Source organism: Erinaceus europaeus, chromosome 15, assembly GCF_950295315.1.
Source record: "Erinaceus europaeus chromosome 15, mEriEur2.1, whole genome shotgun sequence".
Taxonomy (NCBI): Eukaryota; Metazoa; Chordata; class Mammalia; order Eulipotyphla; family Erinaceidae; genus Erinaceus; species Erinaceus europaeus.
In genome coordinates this window covers 21,364,957-21,383,963 of record NC_080176.1, presented here as the reverse complement: position 1 = coordinate 21,383,963, position 19,007 = coordinate 21,364,957, and the positions used below count along the sequence as shown (strand labels likewise).

The following is a 19,007-nucleotide window of genomic DNA, read 5'->3' as shown; positions in this document are numbered from 1 at the left end:
CTGGCCTCTTCCTCAGCACCCCTCTGCCTGGAGCCAGCTGAGAACATGCAGGCATGGCAGCTGGCTGAGTCCCCGTCACTCACCCCAGAAGTGGTCCACTTTGGTCTGCTCACGGATCAGAGACTCGTCCAGCACAGGAGGACACACACTCGCCCTGCCATGCCGTCCACTGGAGCCCGTCTGGCTGACAGAGTACACCACCTTCCTAGAGATGTGGTTCAGACTGAACGTCTCTTTGTTCATACTCCTGAACTGCTTTGCCGTCCTGAGAAGAAACAGGAGTAATTACACAGCAACCACATTTTACAGACACAAGATCTCAGAAGAAATAGTCATTTAAGGTCACAGTCCCTTAGGAGGCCTCTGCTGGAGGAAAACATCCATTTATTTGAGAATGAACTCTTAAACTGGGGTCCAAGAGCTCTTTCTAAGACTGTGCAGTGAGAACCGCTTTCTGACTGTGGCCTGGGAGCGGTTAAGCATAAAGAAGCATGGAGACCAGAGAGCTGGGTGGCAGCACTGGGCAGTGCGACCTGCTAAGCAAAGCCAAGCCATGGCTTTCCGTGTGGGGCCCCCGCCTGTGCACACACCCCACACCCTCTCTGCAGATGGCATCACAAGGGTGCAGCGCTCACCTGGCTGCTCTGTCCCTGAGGGAAGCAGAGCTGCTGGCATGAGCGGCTGCATCTCCAGCCTGGCTGTCCCCGGAGGCGCACGCTGAGGTCGCCAGTCGCAGGCTGCGGCGGGACATCCTTGGGGAGTCAAACACGGGGTCCAGTTTGTGCTGGGTCTCAAAGTCCAGAGCATCAGAGGAATAACTTGAACTGCAAAAGAGGACTCTCGTCAGAGAAACAGAACTCCCAGGAGCACTCAGGCAACTAAGTGAACAGCAGAGACCAGAGCGTGAGGTCTGCCAGCGAGGTTCTGAGAGCAGCCACCACGGCCTCAGCCTCGCCTCCGTGAAGAGCCCAGTCAGCACCCGAGGCAGTGGGGCCCACTGACAGACATCCCCACCCCAGACGGGGACAGTTCCTGGGTGCCAGCAACCTGGGGCCAGGGCTACCCGAGAAGTCACTCAGGACACACTCAGAGTCCCCAGCAGGGAGGCAGGCCAGCCCCAAAGAGCAGGGACCCAGACTGAGAGCAGCCCATCGATGACAGGGCCATATGGCATCCTGTGACATCCGATGTGCAGTCAGCTAGGCACTGAGGACCAAGCAAGAGGCCAGCGGTGGCACCTGGCACCAAGCTACCCTGCTTCTGTGCGGCAGCCATGCCTCCCATCTAAGCACCTCTGGGAGACATCGAAGGTGGGGGCTGCACCACCACACAGGACCCGGATTCCAGGGGCAGCGAGGCGCCTGTGTCTGGGTGCGACGAACCCCCACTCTGCAAGGGCAAGAGGGAAGGGACACATGGGGCCCAGGGGAGGGTGGGTCACCCCCATGCCTCCTGAAGGAGAGGTGCATGCTAGGGCACCCAGGGCCCAGCTTCTGGAAGGAGATGACACTCAAGACCTGGGCGAAGGGGTCACTCCCACCTGAGGGCCACTGGGAGAGAGGCCTGGCTCTGGGCTGCTCAAGGCAGACTGGGCCAGAGGCCTAGATGCCACAAGTAGCCCTGCGAAGACAAGACAACTTTCATCTCAGCTCTCGAGTCTACTTGTCACGATCTCCTAGGAGAGTCCCATGACGATATTATAGTCACATGCACAACCACAGTCATAATACGGTATAGCTATCATGACACTTATAAGCATCTAGATGTTGTGTTATAGAATCAGATCGTCCTGTACTCCGTGCATGTGGCAACAGGGGTGCAGACCAGTGGCCAGTCATCACTGACCTACAGGAAGCTCAGGACACACAGGACCCCAAGTGGCTTTGCTCTGGCCATGGAGGTGTGAGGGCAGCAGCCCCATGCTCACCCAAGCAGCCAGCCTTGTTGGGGGGGGGGGCCTGAGGAGAGCCCTGGGGAACAGGGATCCCATCTGCGTGACCAGAGTTCTCAGAGCCAACGCTGTACCGCACACTCAAAGGACATGTACCTGCATCCTCGCACCCTCCGTCCCAACGGCACCCTGGTGCGAGGGCAGCCCCAGTCTGGTGGCCATCAGTGGCCAGTGTGACAGCACAGAGCACAGAACCCTCCCCTGCCTGGGAATACTGTGACAGCACTGTGACAGCGTGGCTGGGCCCAGCCCAGGAGAGCAGGCCCGCCTCCCAGCAGTGCGGACCCGGTGCTCCGTGACAGGCCCATGGTAGAGACTGCGCAGACAAGCCGCTGTCAGTTGTGGGCCCCTGTGCAACCCCAGCCCAGAAAAGCTTCAGGGCTGGGCATCTCCCCATCTCCCTGTCTCTCTGTGAGAAAGAATGAGGAAGCAGTGAAGCTGCAGCAGTGGTGACACACTCACATTCAGACACACACTCAGGCTGACACTCAGATACACACAGACACACAACACTCAACACTCAGATACACAATGGCATTACACACACTCAGACTCACATTTACACTCACGCACATTTAGTCACATTCAAACTCAGATACATTCTCAGACATACACATTCTCCCCCCATCTCCCAGACACTGGGTTCATGGGGAGTATAGCACAGGCCCAGCACCCTCAGCACCCAGAGGTGAACCATGTATCTCTGCCTCTGGAACTGAAGGAAAGGGGTCCCAGGCCCTCCCAGTGCAGCTGCGCCTGGCCGGGGGTGTAGGAGCAGGAACACAGGCTTTGTGCGGACACTCCCACCTGGCCTGTCCCACCTCATCCATGCCTACGAGCATAGCCACACTGCCGGCCTCACCCCCTACAAGCCGGTGCACCTGGGGCCAGCGGGAGGTGCTGCATGTCCCAGTGACACAGGCCCAGCAAGTGCAGCTCACATCCTCCACTAGTCTTCCTTCCCCATGTTCTGTCCAGGGCTAGAGAGAACAAAAGGCTGGAACAGTTTGGTAGAGCACCAGTGCACATGCCTGCGGCCACCGAGGCTCTGAAGTCAGATCCCAGCACCGCCTCAACCAGAGTTCCATCCAAATACACGCCTTTATTAAGAGAATCAACTGATATGACTAAGACTTAAAACAAAAGCCACAAGACCTGACAGGCCAATCTCAGAGGAAACAGTGTGGGGGTCTGGTTTGCTCATCAGCGACATGGCTATGCCACACGCTGCCCTTTAAGAAGCTGCCACTACAGGGTCAGGCAGCAGCGCATTGGGCTAAGCACACACGGCGCTAAGCGCAAAGACTGGCGCAAGGATCCCAGTTCAAGCCCCCGGCTCTCCACCTACAGAGGGGTCGCTTCACAGGCAGTGAAGCAGGTCTGCAGGTGTCTACCTTTCTCTCCCCTCTCTGTCTTCCCTCCTCTCTCCATTTCTCTCAGTCCTATCCAACAATGACGACAACAATAATAACAATGACGATAAACAACAAGGGAAACAAAAGGGAAAAATTATAAATAAATAAATAAATAAATAAATAATAGCTTCCAGGAGCAGTGGATTCATAGTGCAGGCACAGAGCCCTAGCAATAACCCTGGAGGCAAAAAAACAAAAAACAAAAACAAAAACTGCCACAAGCCCAGGAGAATTCTGGGTTCAGGGCATGAGGTTCATGGTTGGTCCCGCCTCCAGTGTCAGATGACATGCATCTATCCTCTCATTCAGAGGCCAGTCCTCGAACCCTGTGCCATCACTTTGGGCGGCTTTATTCATACAGCTGAGCCCAGACGGGCCACTTGATGGTCAGGATCTTTATGACCTGCACATCCCTCCTCCTTAGGGTCATGGGCGGGGGACTGTGTCCTTGTCATCTCGGCTTTGCTGAGTCTGTTTATGAGGCTTCCTCTCAAAGGGAAGCCCACTTTTGTCTGCTTCCTGACTTGGAAACACTCAGCCTTTAACACCAATCACAAAACCTCCAAGCCTGACTGCCAAGCACAGCGCTCTGGGACAGCGGCTCATACTGGGTGACTAATCACTGAGTCATGGGGAGAGTTTGCACCACAGAGGCTCTCCGCTGCTTTGGTCAGAAAGCAACAAGAGGCTCCAGGAGAATCTCACTTTCAAATCTCGTCACCACAGGGGAGTCAGGCGGTAGCACAGCGGGTTAAGTGCAGGTGGCACAAAGCGCAAGGACCAGCTTAAGGATCCCAGTTCGAGCCTCGGCTCCCACCTGTAGGGGAGTCGCTTCAGAGGCGGTGAAGCAGGTCTGTAGGTGTCTTATCTTTCTCTCCTCCTCTGTCTTCCTCTCCTCTCTGCATTTCTCTCTGTCCTATCCAACAACGACAACAATAATAACTATAACAATAAAACAACAAGAGCAACAAAAGGAAATAAATATGAAAAAAAAAAAGTGCGCGACAACTGGCGCAGGAACCTGTAGTCCCGTCCATCGGCGAGCTCACCTGAGTGCGTAGGTGTAGCCTGTGTTCTCGGGAACGCACTGAGGAGGTGTGTACAGGTGCAGCCGGGAGAAGTCCATGTCTGCGGTCTCACCTCATGCTGTGGGGTGGAGAGAGCAAGGCCGTGTGTTAGAGGGCTGGGCACACGGGAGGCTCCCACCAACACCAAGCCCTGGCATCATCTCTGTCACGCCATTTAAACAGGAGATGAGTTTGCTTGTGGTTACAAGTCTGCAACACTGTCACTGTGCTTAGTCCTCTAAAATGACGCCCATGAAAGTGACAGGGCATCGATCCCACATCGATGGAACTTGTCATCACGAAGATCTAGGCACTTTTGAAAGAAACTCAGAATCCTTTTCAAATGACTGTTTACATCCCTGGAGACGCCAGAATGTTCTTCTTCTGAAGTCAGGCTTCAGTGTTACTAAGCAGAATAGAACTTTCTGGAGCAGGACCAGTCAGGACGGGGCAGACTACCAGCTGCACTCAGGGTCAGTGCCCTACAGGGAATGATGGGCAAGGCTAGAGCACTGTTGATACTCTTGTACTCCCCAGAGAGAAACATTACTTTTAAATTAAAAAGTGTTGGGCATATTGTTTTTTAAGCTTTCATCCACGTTTCACTGGAATGACTCAAACTTCCCTTGGTTACAAACACACACACTCCGATTTGTTTACTGGTAATGTAAACCAGCAACAGCTATTGAAAAGTTTAAAACTGTCCACACCACCATAAACCAGAGCTGAGCAGTGTTCTGGTAAAAAAAAAAAAAAAAAAAAAAAAAGTTTAAATCTGCAACGACCCATTATTCCACTGCCCACACAATTCAGCCTCACTGGGAGGTCCGCTAAAATACAACTAAACCTCTGCAAATGAAGCAAACCAGGATGATGACATCCAGCTGTCTGTCCCCAGCTGCCTCCACCTCCCTCTGCTCTCCTCAGGCCGGCACATGGGCTCAGGACACTGGGGAGGCCCCACCCTGAGCCGTGCCCCCCTGGCATGGAGCCACATCCTACCCTGCCTGGGAACAATGGCTGTAGGATTTCGGCTCGTGCTGTCAGGGCCGGCCTGGGCAGTGCTTTGGCATGGGGGTGAGGGTGGGGGTGGGTGAAAATGGACCCAGGCAACAAGAACCTGTGATCAAATTTCCCCAACAAGTGAGCAAGAGCAAAGCCCCACCACCACCACCACGGCTCCCTCCTGAGTGGATCAGCACTCAGTGCTGCCTTCACCACCTGTGAGCCTCTGAACCCTGAAACACTGCTTACAAAGAATCAGAAAGAGCTGACTCTGCTCCGGCTAACTTGGGTCGACTTACCCCAGGTGTGCTCACCTCAACCCTGAAAACGCAGGTAAACCCAAGGGGCACTCAGCACCCAGCCGGGGCGGGGCCTACAGTCCCAGGCTTAGGGCCAGTCCTGTCCCGCGGGCACCCTGAGCCGGGGCAGGTGCGAGAGGGGTGACTCAGCACAGGGCAGCCGTCACAGAGCTGAGTCTCACACAGCGCACATGTGCACCCCAGGCCGCTTCGAAAGCCGTGCCAGCACGGGGCTCAGTCTCGCCCCCCTAACAGCCCTGGGGAGGAACAGCAGTTCTTCCGGAAGCTCTAAGGAGTTTCCAGTGGATGAGGCGCCCGCCTCCTCAGTGCTGAGGGAAACGGATCCTCGCCTCTGGCCTGAGGTCTGTTTGGGAGCTGAGCTCCACTCCTGCTCTCTGGCACAAGTTCCCATCATAGGCCCGCCAGGCCCACTGCATGCGGAGTGACCACACAGTGAGCAGGCATGGTGTCGATCTAGGGTGAAGTGTGCAACAAGGAGCCACAAATGCAATGCCACACCCCAGCCCCAGCAGCCACTCCCCCCCCCCCAGCAAGGAAGGGCACGCTGGCACACCCAGCCCCAGCAGCACCCCCCCAGCAAGGGCACACCCCAGCCCCAGCAGGGCCCTCCCCCACCCCCCGCAAGATCCCTTCTGAAATCACAAGCACCAGTTCTGGTTCCTCCAGGGAAACCATCTCAGATAGAGGCTCACGGCCCAGCCTGAGGCAGACCTCCAAGGGCAGCCAGGCACCTGCCTCCAGGCCTAGAAGGCACAGCCACAGCCAGGTGCTAGGGGTCCCTCTCTGCACTTGGGCCCCCACCTCTGTGGTCCGTTTCTTTCCTTCCCCATGGTTCAGCCCCTAAGTGATTCGGATGTGGATTCAGAACACTGTAAAATTAAGGGTTAGTTCCCTCTATAAAAATGTGAGCACTAAATGAAAGTATCAGATGAAATGAAATAAAGTTAAAAAAAAAAAAAAAGAGGGTTAAGTGAAATTATGTGGGTAAGGCACAACACATAACAGATGCTCAAATGTTAGCGGTCATAACTTTTTTTTGTTTTGCGGTCATAACTTTATGGACTAAAATTACATAAGCCATGTTTAAGATTAAAAAAGAAACCACCTTTCTCCTGAGCCAGTGATCTCTGAGATGTCAGACTCACCCCTGGTCTAAAACACCACACAGGCCCCAGGACACTGGGATGCCCCCCCAGCAGCAGGGCCTCGGGGCAAGCAGGGCCCCTCCCCCACAGGCAGGGCCCGGGGGAAGCAGCCCTCCCCCATATACACACACACACACACACACACACACACACACACACACACACACGCAGGGCCCCCAGGCAGGCAGGGCCTCAGGCAAGCAGGGCCCCCCCAGCAAGCAGAGCTCCCACAGGCAGGCAGGGCCCCCAGGCTGAGCACCACTGGACAGCAGCTCCACCAGCCCTGTCATCCCTGCAGCAATGAGAAGTGCCAGGGCTCCACTGCTAGGATCAAGGGCAAGTACTCTGCCTCCAAAATGCTGTCTCAGTCTACAACAGCCAGAGAAAGCCCAGGAGGTGACCACCAAGACCTCCTCTGTGCCCAGAGTCGCCACATAACCAGTACTCTCCCTAAGTGGCCATCTCGCCGACAGATTGGGGGGGCCCTCTTACTCCAATCCCACCCCCAAAGTGCCCTGACTGCCACAGCCTTGGCTGAGCCCTGCAGAGGAAGAGAGCGATGGGCACTGAAGAGAGAAGGAGCCGGGGCCCGCCGTGAGCTGCCCGCCAGTCAGTTCTAACAGGAGCTGTCGGCCACAGTGACATCTTCAAGGGGCTGGGGATGCGCTGGCTCCCTTCCCCTACTCCCAACAGTGGCCGAGCAGGACACTCTGCTCTCGGCCGGGGCGTGCAGTGGGCCCGGACATGCTGCCTCACGGGCTCTGTCGCAACCCAGGGCCCCTCAAGTTGCACAGTGACACTCAGGCCCAGGGACACAGCAGGATCAAGCCTAGCACCTGATCTGGCTTTGGCCAAACATGGATTTTGTTTCTGCCCACTACTATTTAGAATGTCTGTATTAATTTAGTAACAGCCTAAAAATATGTCTAAACTTTTCTCAAAAACACCACCACACAGGGTAGAATACAGAATCTCAAGCAAGTGGCACAAGCCAAAGGCACAAAGTAAAACTAAAACGGGAACCAGGGGCTTGAACCTGGGTCTTTGCTTATAGTCACCTGGTGCTCTACTGGGTGACCACTGCACGGCCCTTGTCCTAGTCTCTGGATTTTGATCAAAATTAAGATCTGAGTACGGTAATTATGTTAATTTAGTGTAAGTGTCTTGTTTGCCGCTAGGGTTATTGCTGGGGCTTGGTGCCTGCTGGACAAATCCCGTGCTCCTAGTGGCCTTTCCTTCTTCTTCTTCTTCTTCTTCCTTTTTATTCCATTTTAATTGATAAGACAGAGAAATTGAGGTGAGAGAAGAGACAGAGTTGGAGAGAAAGACACTTGCAGCACTGCTTACTGTCTGTGGAGCTTCCCCCATGCAGGTGGGGGCCACAGCTTTAAACCTGGGCCCATGTGCATTCAACCAGGTACACCCCCTCCCCCCACCAGTCCCTACAACAAATTCTTAAAGAGGCAGCTCAGGATTGTAGTCACACAAGAGCCTTGCTTACAAGGACAGTGAATTGTCCGGTGACCACAGGCTGCCCTGGAAGCCCGGTGCTGCAGGAGAAGCCTCACCAGTGATGGAGCAGGGCTACAGGTTTCTCTCTACTTCTTTCCTCCTATTTTGGTCTCTGTAAGAAAATGAACTAAGTGGTCCAGGAGATGGCACACTGGATAAAGCATTGAACTCTCAACCATGAGATCCTGAGTTCAATCCCTGGCAGCACATGTACCGGAATGATGTCTGGTTCTCTCTCTCCTCCTATCTTTCTCATAAATAAAATATTTTTAAAAAATGAAAGGAAAAAATGGCAACAAGGAGCAGTGGAGTCCTTATGTAGGCATGAGGTAATTCCTTGAGATAACCCTGGTAAAAGGAAAAACAAAAGCAAACAAGAACTGCTAAAACTAGTTATTTCTGTCTACAAACTTAAAATATATTAAGCTGGTTTAGAATGTTTCCTAAAGATCATGTTCTGTGTTTATCTCTAGAATACAGGAAACCTGAATGGACCCTGCATGTCTATGTTCATTTAAGGAAAAATGTTTATCGAAGGGACTAAAAATCCTCTAAAATGAACTGGTTACCGGGGCCAGGTGGGCACACTTGGTTGAGGGCACACTTGGTTGAGCGCACACATTACAGTGTCCCAAGGCCTGGGCTCAAGCCCCTGGTCCCCACCTGTGGGGGGAAAGCATCACAAGTGGTGGAGCTGGGCTGGAGGTTTCTCTCCATCTCTCCCTTTTTAATTTTCTTTTCTTTTCTTTTTATTTTATTTATTTATTTTCTTTTTTGTTGCCCTTGTTGTCTTTTTATTGTTGTAGTTCTTATTGTTGTTGTTACTGATGTCATTTGATAGGACAGATAGAAATGCAGAGAGGAGGGGAAGACAGAGGGGGAGAGAAATAGACACCTGCAGACCTGCTTCACCACCTGTGAAGCGACCCCCCTGCAGGTGGGGAGGCGGGGCTTCGAGCTGGAATCCTTAAGCTGATCCTCAAGTTTCACACCATGTGCGCTTAACCCGATGAGCTACAGCCTGACCCCGTCTCTCCCCCCCTTTGTTAAACTTTATTTATTTAATTTATTTTTATATTTATTTATTCATTCCCTTTTGTTGCCCTTGTTGTTTTATTGTTGTAGCTATTATTGTTGTTGTTACTGATGTCTTCGTTGTTGATGTCTTCGTTGTTGGATAGGACAGAGAGAAATGGAGAGAGGGAGACAGAGAGGGAGAAAGAAAGATAAACACCTGCAGACATGCTTCACCGCCTGTGAAGGGACTCCCCTGCAGGTGGGAGCCAGGGGCTCGAACCGGGATCCTTAAGCCGGTCCTTGTGCTTTGCGCCACCTGCTTTGTGCCACCTGCGCTTAACCCGCTGCGCTACCGCCCAACTCCCTGTCTCTCCCTTTCTATCTCCTCCTCTCTCAATTTCAATGTTTCTATCTAAAAATAAATAAATAAATAATGTAAAAAAAAATCACAAATACATGGCTGTAATCTAAAGATAATTGAGTTTTAAAGAATGCTACAGAGTTTGGGAGATAGCATAATGATTATGCAAAAAGCCTTTCATGCCGGAGGCACCAAAGGTCCCAGATTCAATCCCCAGCACCACCATAAGCCACAGCTGAGCAGGGCTCTGGTAAAAAAAAACAAAAAACAAACAAAACAAAACAAAAAAACCTACGTTTTATATATATATACTCGAATGTTTTCAAAACTTCTAGAAAAGCATTACATTAAATTTAGTGGCAAATTCTAGAATTTGGGGCTCTTCTTTGTATTTATTCCCTTCTGTACTATTTGGCAGAAGGAAAAGCAAAATTTCCCCAGCCCTATTATGATGGGATGAGAGGAAGCAGCCGCCCTGGATTTTCACAGGAGCCATTCTGAATTGGCCCGAACCAGCCGCTGCATAAGCCGCCACACCCAGCAAGGGCCACACCCACCCTGAAGGGGTGACAGCAAGAGAAAGCCTGGGGGGTTCACCCACCCTGGCTGCTGGGAGGTGCTGGGGGTCACCCACCCTGGCTGCTGGGAGGTGCAGCCTCCACAACAAGGAGAAGCAAAGCAAACTCTGGGCACGACTTTGCTGCTCAGTGTTTTTTTTTTAATATTTATTTATTTTCCCTTTTGTTGTCCTTGTTGGTTTTTCCTATTGTTGTAGTTATTATTGTTGTTGTTATTGATGTCATCATTGTTTTTTTTTTAACTTACTTATTTTCAGTATTTATTTTACAACATTTTATTTTATTCACGAGACACAGAGAAACAAGCTGGAGCACCCATGCAGTACACGTGGCACCAAGGATTGAATTGGGAACTTCAGACATACAGTTTCAGTACTCTCTAGGTTGAGCTATTTCTCCAGCTTCAGTATTGAAATTTTACTTAATGTATGTTTTTATTTATTTATTTTTCTTTTTTGCCTCCAAGTTAAAACTGGAGCTTGGTGCCTGCACCACAAATTCACTGCTTCTGGAGGCCATCTTTCCCACTTTGTTTCCCTTGTTAATGTCATCATTGTTAAACAGGACAGGACAGAGAGAAATGGAGAGAGGAGGGGAAGACAGAGGGGGAGAAAAAGACAGGCACCTGCAGACCTGCTTCACCGCCTGTGAAGCGACGCCCCTGCAGGTGGGGAGCCAGGGGGCTCAAACTGGGATCCTTATGCCAGTGCTTGTGCTTTGCGCCACGTGCGCTTAATCCACTGCGCTAACACCTGACTCCCGCTGCTCAGTGTTTTGTTAAGGGAACCTGGACTGGCTTTGGCTAGTGAAAACAGGGGCTCAGGCAGGCCCTTCACCAAAGCAGGTGCTGTGACACACGCTAAAGGCGCAGGCCCACAGGGCAGCTGCAGGCTCCTGGAACACTCTGACCTCCCCAGGCTCCTGCCAGCAGAGAAGTGCTGGGCTCTCTGACAGGTGCAGACCAGCCAGCAGAATGTCTTGCCCTCCCGGGGCTTCTCTGCTTTCTGGTTGTACCCTGTGTGAACCGCACACCTGCTGCAGGTATGGGGAGGGCCCCTCTGCTCGCTCAGTGTCTCGCGGCTCAGTGTCTCACAGAGGGCCGCAGCCGCCCTAACCAAAGCACTGTGACAGCTGACTTTCCATTCGCTGTCTCCTAACTGGCTGACTCCACCTGTGTTTCCTTCCTAAATGGGAGGTGTCCTCTGACTTTAAGTCCTGAGTGTTTCTGCCTGATTCACACTCAAGTAACTGACTCAACGTGTTCAGAGCTGCCCTCAGCAGCCTGGCCTGGAAGTGGGCAGCGCCCTCCTCCCAGGGGGCTGTGTGTCTTTCTTGCTGCCACACCTTCTCTAGCTTTCTGCCTGCCTCATTCCCTCTATCAGAACAGGCAACCTACAAATCAGCCTGACCAGTGGGGGAGATAGCAAAATGGCCCTGCAGAGAGACTCCCATGTCTGAGGCTCCAAAGTCCTAGGTTCTATCCCCCGCACCGCCATAAGCGAAAGCCTCGCAGTGCTCCGGTTAAAAGCAAGCAGACATACAAAGAAATCAAGTCAAAGCGGCCTGACCTCCTCATCCCCTGCAGACACACCACGGCTCCCCAGCAGCTACAGAGAAAAGCCAACACCGAGGCCCTGCTGCCCTCACATTTCACAGAGACTCAGGGCTCCGTTCATTCCTCCCCACCCGTTTACACCTTATGCCTGCTCTTCCTGTCTGGGATGTCTCCTGATTCCTCCCTGCTCCCCCTCTATGCAGATGTCTGACATGCAGTTCCTCTCTGAGGACCCCAACGCCCACTCCCAAACTGGATGCAATCTTAGTGCTAAGCATCACTTAGTAACAACTGTGATGACCTGTCCTCTCACCCAAGCAGGACAAGTGCCCACACCCAGGTGCCTCCAAAGACTCCTGCGTCCCTGTCTCCATCCCCATCCCCATCCCCATCCCCACTCTCGCCACTGCATGTCAGGGAGGATAGGCTCCCCACAGGGGTGGGGGGGGCTCAAACCAGGATCCTTACACCAGTCCTTGTGCTTCGCACCACATACTTAACCTGCTGCGCAACCGCCCGCCCCCCACCTTGACCTTTTGTAATGCTCTGCCCTCCCAAATGTGAAGTGCTGGGCTGAGGGGGTGCCTTTTATACACAAAGCCTCACAGCATGAACAGAAAGCGAGGACCTCCTTAAACTGGTGTCTTACTCCTTCTGGACCCAGCTCACGTTCACAGCAGGATTAGCTGAAGATCAGAGTAAACAAAGCTAAGCAGCCCTGCACTGCTGTTTCCAAGCTGCACCTGCTCCCCCCACCCCCAGGGCCCTCACTCCCTAGGGCTCAGTCTAGAAGTACAGTGCTCACAGCACTCAGGTCTGCAAAATGTCAAGAGGCCTGTCACACAGGCCACGCCTCCTAAACAAACACCACACCAAGCCAGCAACCATTCTGAAGGGCCCCAGCGTCTGACTGGCAAGAAGCACCCCGCTGCCTGCAGGTGGGCCCTGAAGGCAAGGCCAGGTGAGACCCATAGGCTCAGTCTGCAGAGCGCAGGTAGGGCCCACTGCTCCCTTATACACCACGCTGTCTCTCGTCAGCCATCCTGGCTTCTTTCCTTTGGCCCAGATGAGGGTAAATACCTACGTTCGTTCCTCTCTCTGGAGACAGCCTAAATCACAGCTTCTGATTCAGGAATCAATCGGAAGAGACGGTGTAATGTTCACCAAACCCTGTCACCCCTCCGCAACTCAGTGTTAAGCCGAGCCCCACTTGGTGTGCACTGCCAGCTCAGTTGCCCGGAACCCAGACAGAACCCTCCCTCCTTCCCCCATGAAGTGCACGGGAATCTGCAGCAAACTCGTTTCACCGCACTGCTCCTCCAAATTCTTGAATTCTTTACATGGGACAGAGGAAGGCTGCATCCTAAGTGACTGCTTCTCTTACTTGCTTGGCACTCCTTGCAAGCAACTTCAAACTGTCTCTAGTTTAAGAATCTGAGGAGCGTGTTGCAGACCACACTTCAGACAGACACTACACTCAGAAAGCAGCACTCTCTGAAGGCCACCCGGGAGCTTCTAGCTAAAATCAATCCACTGAACACAGAAGATGCCTTCTATAGAAGCCTCTACCAGACATCACTCATAAAAATACAGCCAGACCACAGGTATGGTCTTGAGAACGAAAAGGATGGAAAGACAACAGTGATGAACTCAGATGCTATAAGGCAAAGGAGGAATGAAGACTGGCAGGCCAGAAAAAGATAAATTTAATAAGCTTACAATAAAGAACACTGAGAAATAATCCAATTTTCATTATGGAACTCCCAAAAGAGAAGAACTACTGACAGGTTGGGGAGACAGCAAATGGTTTGCAGAAGACTTCTATGCCTGAGACTCAGAAGGCCTAGGTTCAATCCCAGGCACTACCATAAGCCAGAGCTGAGCAGGGCTCTGGTTATGCAAAGGAACTAAAAAAAGCCCTGAAACAACTAAACAAGCCCACATTTATGGCCAATGTAGTCTTCACAAGGCTGGGAAAACTGCAGTCACATGCAAAAAGAATGAAGCTCGGGGGCAGGTGGTGGTGCACCCAGTTAAGTGCACATATTATCAAGTGTAAGGACCCGGGTTCAAGTCCCCCCTCCCCACCTGCAGAGATGACACTTCATAAGTGGTCTTTCCTCCCTCTCAATCTCCCCTCCCCTTTCAATTTCTCTCTGTCCTATCTAAAAAATTGGGGTGGGAAGGCCTCTGGTAACAGCATACTCATAGTGCTGGCGCCAAGCCCCAACAACAACACTGGTAGCAAGAAAATTAATAATAATGGCTCTGCACAAGACTCTCCTGCCTAAGGCTCTGAGGGCCCAAGTTCAGGCCTCAGAACCACCGTCAGCCAGAGCTGGGCAAAGCTCTGGTGTCTGTCTGTCCTCCCCCCACCAAATAAATAATTAAAAAAAAAAAATGAAGCAGGATTGGGCGGAGGGTAGACAGTGTAATGGTTATGCAAACAGACTCTCATGCTTGAGGATCCAAAGTCCCAGGTTCAATCCCCTGCACCACCATAAGCCAGAGCTGAACAGCGCTCTGGTTAAAAAAAAAAAAAAAAAAAGAAGAAGCAGGGTTAAGCACAGGTGGCACAAAACACAAAGACAAGCTTAAGGATCCCAGTTCGACCCCTGGCTCCCCACCTACAGGGGAGTCCCTTCACAGGCAGTGAGGCAGGTCTGCAGGTGTCTATCTTTCTCTCCCCCTCTCTGTCTTCCCCTCCTCTCTCCATTTCTCTCTGTCCTATCCAACAACAACGACAACAATAGTAACTACAACAACAATGAAAAACAACAAGGGCAACAAAAGGGAAAATAAATAAATATTTTTTAAAAAATGAAGTAGACATGGCCCGTGAGGTGGCGCAGTGGTAAAGCTTTGGACTCTCTAGCATGAGGTCCAGAATTCAATCCCAGGCAGCACATGGTGCCAGAGTGATGTCTGGTTCTTTCTCTCTCCTCCTATCTTTCTTATAAATAAAATCTTTAAAAAAAATTTTTTAATATTTATTTATTTACTTTATTCCTTTTGTTGCGCTTGTTGTTTTATTGTTGTAGTTATTATTGATGTCGCTGTTGTTGGATAGGAAAGAGAGAAATGGAGAGAGGAGGGGAAGACAGAGAGGGGGAGAGAAAGATAGACACCTGCAGACCTGCTTCACCACCTGTGAAGCGACTCCCCTGCAGGTGGAGAGCCGGGGGCTTGAACCGGGATCCTTATACCGGTCCTTGTGCTTTGCGCCACGTGCGCTTAACCCGCTGTGCTACCACCCGACTCCCAAAAAAAAAAATTTTTTTTTAATGAAGCAGACTTGTGGTCCAGGAGGTGCACAGTGGATAAAGCACTGGACTTCAAAGCATGAGGTCCTGCATTCAATCCCGGGCAGAACATGTGTCTGGTCCTTCTCTCGCCTCGTATCGTTCTTGTTTTAAAAATAAACAGGGCAACAAAAGGGAATAAATAAATAAATATTTTTTAAGTTTTATTTATTTATTAATGAGAAAGATAGGAGGAGAGAAAGAACCAGACATCACTCTGGCACATATGCTGCCAGGGACTGAACTCAGGACCTCATGCTTGAGAGTCCAAAGCCTCATCACTGCGCCACCTCCTGGACCACTAAATAAATATTTTTTAAAAAACAATATAAATAAATATATAAACAGTGGTCCGGAGGTGGTAAAGTAGCACTGGACTCTCAAGCGTGAGGTCCCCAGTTCAATCCCCGGCAGCACACATACCAGAGTGACGTTTGGTTCTTTCTCTCTCTCCTCCTCTTTCTCATGAATGAATAAATAAAATCTTTAAAATAAATAAATAAACAAACCAGACTTCATGGGCCAGGCGGTGGCACATTTGGTAGAGCCTGCACGTTACCCTGTGCAGGACTGAGGTTAAAAAGCACCCAGTTCCCATGGTGGATGGGGGTGGGGGACACTCATAAATGGTGAAGCACTGCTGCAGATATCTCTAGCTCTCACTCCCCCAAGTTCTGTCTCTATTAAAAATAAGTAATTTTGGGTGGGGAGAATACAGGTCCATGAAGGATGATAAATGCAATAGTGGGGGTTGTATTGTTAAATGGGAAACTGGGGAATGTTATGCATGTACAAACTATTATATTTACTGTTGAATGTAAAACATTAATTCCCCAATAAAGAAATACATTTTTTTAAAAAAGTAATTTAATAAACTTCAAAAAACAAATCAGACTTCATCAGATTAAAATTATGTCATGCGGTGAAGTATGCCACCTCCGGCCCCTGAATTCAGTGAAGGAGGAAGAAAGCGGGAACTGTTTATCTGAAGAGGGTCACAGAATCCTAACTACTCAGAAAAAGAAGGCCGACTTTCCCACCGTAAAGTTGGCAAAAGACTGGAACAGACGGGAGCCCGGTTATAGCGCTGCGGATTAAGCGCAGGTGGTGCAAAGCACAAGTACCGGCATAAGAATCCCAGTTCAAGCCCCCGGCTCCCCACCTGCAGGGGTTTCACTTCACAAGTGGTGAAGCAGGTCTGCAGGTGTCTGTCTTTCTCTCCCCCTCTGTCTTCCCCTCCTCTCTCCATTTCTCTCTGTCCTATCCAACAACAACAATAACTACAACAATAAAACAACAAGGGCAACAAAAGGGAATAAATAAATAAATAAATATATATTTTTTAAAAGTCTGGAACGGACATTTCTCCCAAGAACAACACAAGGAGCACGTGAAAAGATGTTCAGTGTCATCAGTGGCTAGGGAGATGAAAATCAAGACATGTCACACCCACTAGGAACAGCCACCAAAGGGCCCTGGGGACGGGTGCACACTGCAGCCCTGGCTCGGCTGTGGCGGGGAAGCTCGGTGGCCCTCTGCATGCTGCAGAGCTGCCACAGACCAGAGCAGCGCATCCAGGTGCTCCCAGCAGCGGCACTGATCCCGGGAGCCAGGTGGGAGCAAGTCCAGCAAAGGCCAGCTCCTGGGAGCTGGGGTGGGGCTCTTCTCAGGGAGGGTGACCCTAACAAAGGCCTGGAGCAGGGGGTCGCAGAGCCCCCAGACATGGGGCACCGAGGGTCAGGGACACCCAGCTGGGCACGCAGGACAGGAGACAAAGGAGCTGAGAGTTCTGCTGCTGAGCGCACCTGCCCGGACCCAGGTGAACACTGGGTGCAGTGGTGACAGGGACCCGCGTGGACACTGGGTGCTGTGATGACAGGGACCCGTGTGGACACTGAGTGCTGTGATGACAGGGACCCGCATGGACACTGGGTACAGTGGTGACAGGGACCTGCGTGGACACTGGGTGCTGTGACAGGGACCTGGAGTGGACACTGGGTGCTGTGATGACAGGGACCCGCATGGACACTGGGTGCAGTGGTGACAGGGACCTGCGTGGACACTGGGTGTTGTGATGACAGGAACCAGCGTGAGCACTGCGTACTGTGACAGGGACGGGGTGGGGGCCGTGGAGACCAGGGACGCTGAGCGATTCAAGGACAGACCAGCAGCCGGGCCCCAGGGAACCCACCGACCCGCACCACGGAACTTCCGGCGGAAGTGGTGCTGTCAGCGTCCCCGGAGAACCGGGACGTCGGCTGAGCCTCCGGGCGGGGGAGTGTGTTGAGGGCCGAGGGCGGGGCGGGGCGGAGGCGCGGCTGTTGGCGCCTGCAGTCCCCGGACCCCGCGCTCCCGTCCCCGAGGCCCCGACCCCCGCCCGCCCCGGGCACGCACCCCGCCCCGACCTCCTCCGCAAACGCCGCCCCGACCCGGCCACCTGCCCCGGCACCCCCGCCTCGGCCCAGCCTGACTCCCCGCTGCGACTCACCTGCTGCTGCCGCCGCCGCCGCCTAAGGCCTCGCCCGCGCAAGCCGGACCGACGACGAGCCCGACGCCAGCCAATCGCGAGCCGCACCCGAGGCTGGGGGCGAGAACATCATATATATTCACCAATCGCGAGCGCGGCTCCGCGGCCCTTGGCCAATACCGACGTGATCTGCCTGGAATCTCGACCAATCAGCGTGGGGTTGCGGGCGGCGCGCGTGCGCGCGCGCAGCCTGCCGGAGCAAGGAAAGGCGAGGCTATTTGGAGGAGGCGAGGCTAGCTGGAGGAGGCGGGCTAGCTGGAAGAGGCGGGGCTAGATGGATGGGGCGGAGTCATCTGGAAGGGGCGTGGCTGATTGGAGGAGGCGGGGCCTGAAGCCGAAGGAGGAGGGGGGCCATCTTCTGGCGTGCACTTAGGGCAGGGACCCGCCCAGCATCTCCTGGGGTCTCATCTGACAGGCTCACCGGGTTGCAGAGGCTGCCTCCGGGTCACTCCCCAGTTCGTGGGGCGTGGCGGATGGCTGGCCGGGAGCCCCGTGTCCAGACCCCACCACCCTGATCTGGTGCCCCCCACCCCGGGGTCCTCCTGGGCGGCCTGCGAACCTCTGCAGCCCAGACCCCTAGCCCCACCCTCCGCTATCCAGTCCCCGAGCGAGCCCAACCCGCCTGCTCCCTACTTCCTGCCGCCCAGAGGAGCCCTTGGGTGCCCTCTGCAAAGGGGCAGTGGGCTGGGCCGCGTTCGAGTTGGGTCCTTCCAGTCCCAGGAGGACTGTGCCCAGCACTCAGCCCGGCCTTGAGTCTCGCACCACTAAAACACACACCTGACCTGAGGAGGTGTGCCCCCGCCTGGGCCGGGTGTGCCCGGGAAGGTGCAGGAGGAGGGGGAGGCCAGGATTGTCTTTTCCCAGTCCTCGCACCCCAAAGAGCTGGGTGCTGGGGTGCTCGGGGCCTGTGAAGCAGGTCACCTGGACAGTGCGCTGCCTGCCCCGTGTGGGCCTAGGCTTTAGCCGCACCTGCCTTGGAGGGAAGCTTCGGTGCTGTGCTCGATGTCTCTCTCTGCCTGTTTCTTTTCTTTTCTTTCTTTTCTTTTCTTTTTATTTTCTTTTTTATTTTATTTATTGGATAGAGACAGCCAGAAATCAAGAGGGTAATAGAGAAGGAGAGAGACAGAGAGACACCTGCAGCACTACTTCACCACTCACAAAGCTTTCCCCCTTCAGGTGGGGACGGGGGCTCCAACCTCGGTCCTTGCACATTGTAGTATGTGAGCTCAACCAGGTGTGCCACCACCTGCCC

At 52.9% G+C, this 19,007-nt stretch overlaps 1 protein-coding gene across 5 annotated transcripts in view; it reads right to left on the bottom strand.

The window, feature by feature from the left end:
• Positions 1 to 17,810, bottom strand: part of SUN1 (Sad1 and UNC84 domain containing 1) — a 39,058-nt gene extending 21,248 nt beyond the window's left edge. For 3 of the 5 annotated variants that reach the window (XM_060173167.1, XM_060173170.1, XM_060173171.1), the window contains exons 1-4: positions 17,723 to 17,809; positions 4,416 to 4,515; positions 636 to 824; positions 84 to 265 (exon numbers count right to left, since the gene is read on the bottom strand). In XM_060173167.1, the coding sequence (XP_060029150.1) occupies positions 84 to 265; positions 636 to 824; positions 4,416 to 4,492 (448 nt within the window). In that variant the 5' untranslated portion in view covers positions 4,493 to 4,515; positions 17,723 to 17,809. Of the gene's footprint in view, positions 1 to 83; positions 266 to 635; positions 825 to 4,415; positions 4,516 to 17,722 lie in introns of all 5 variants that reach the window. The other 2 variants (XM_060173168.1, XM_060173169.1) reach the window with 1 other exon arrangement.
• Positions 17,811 to 19,007: the final 1,197 nt, after the last annotated feature.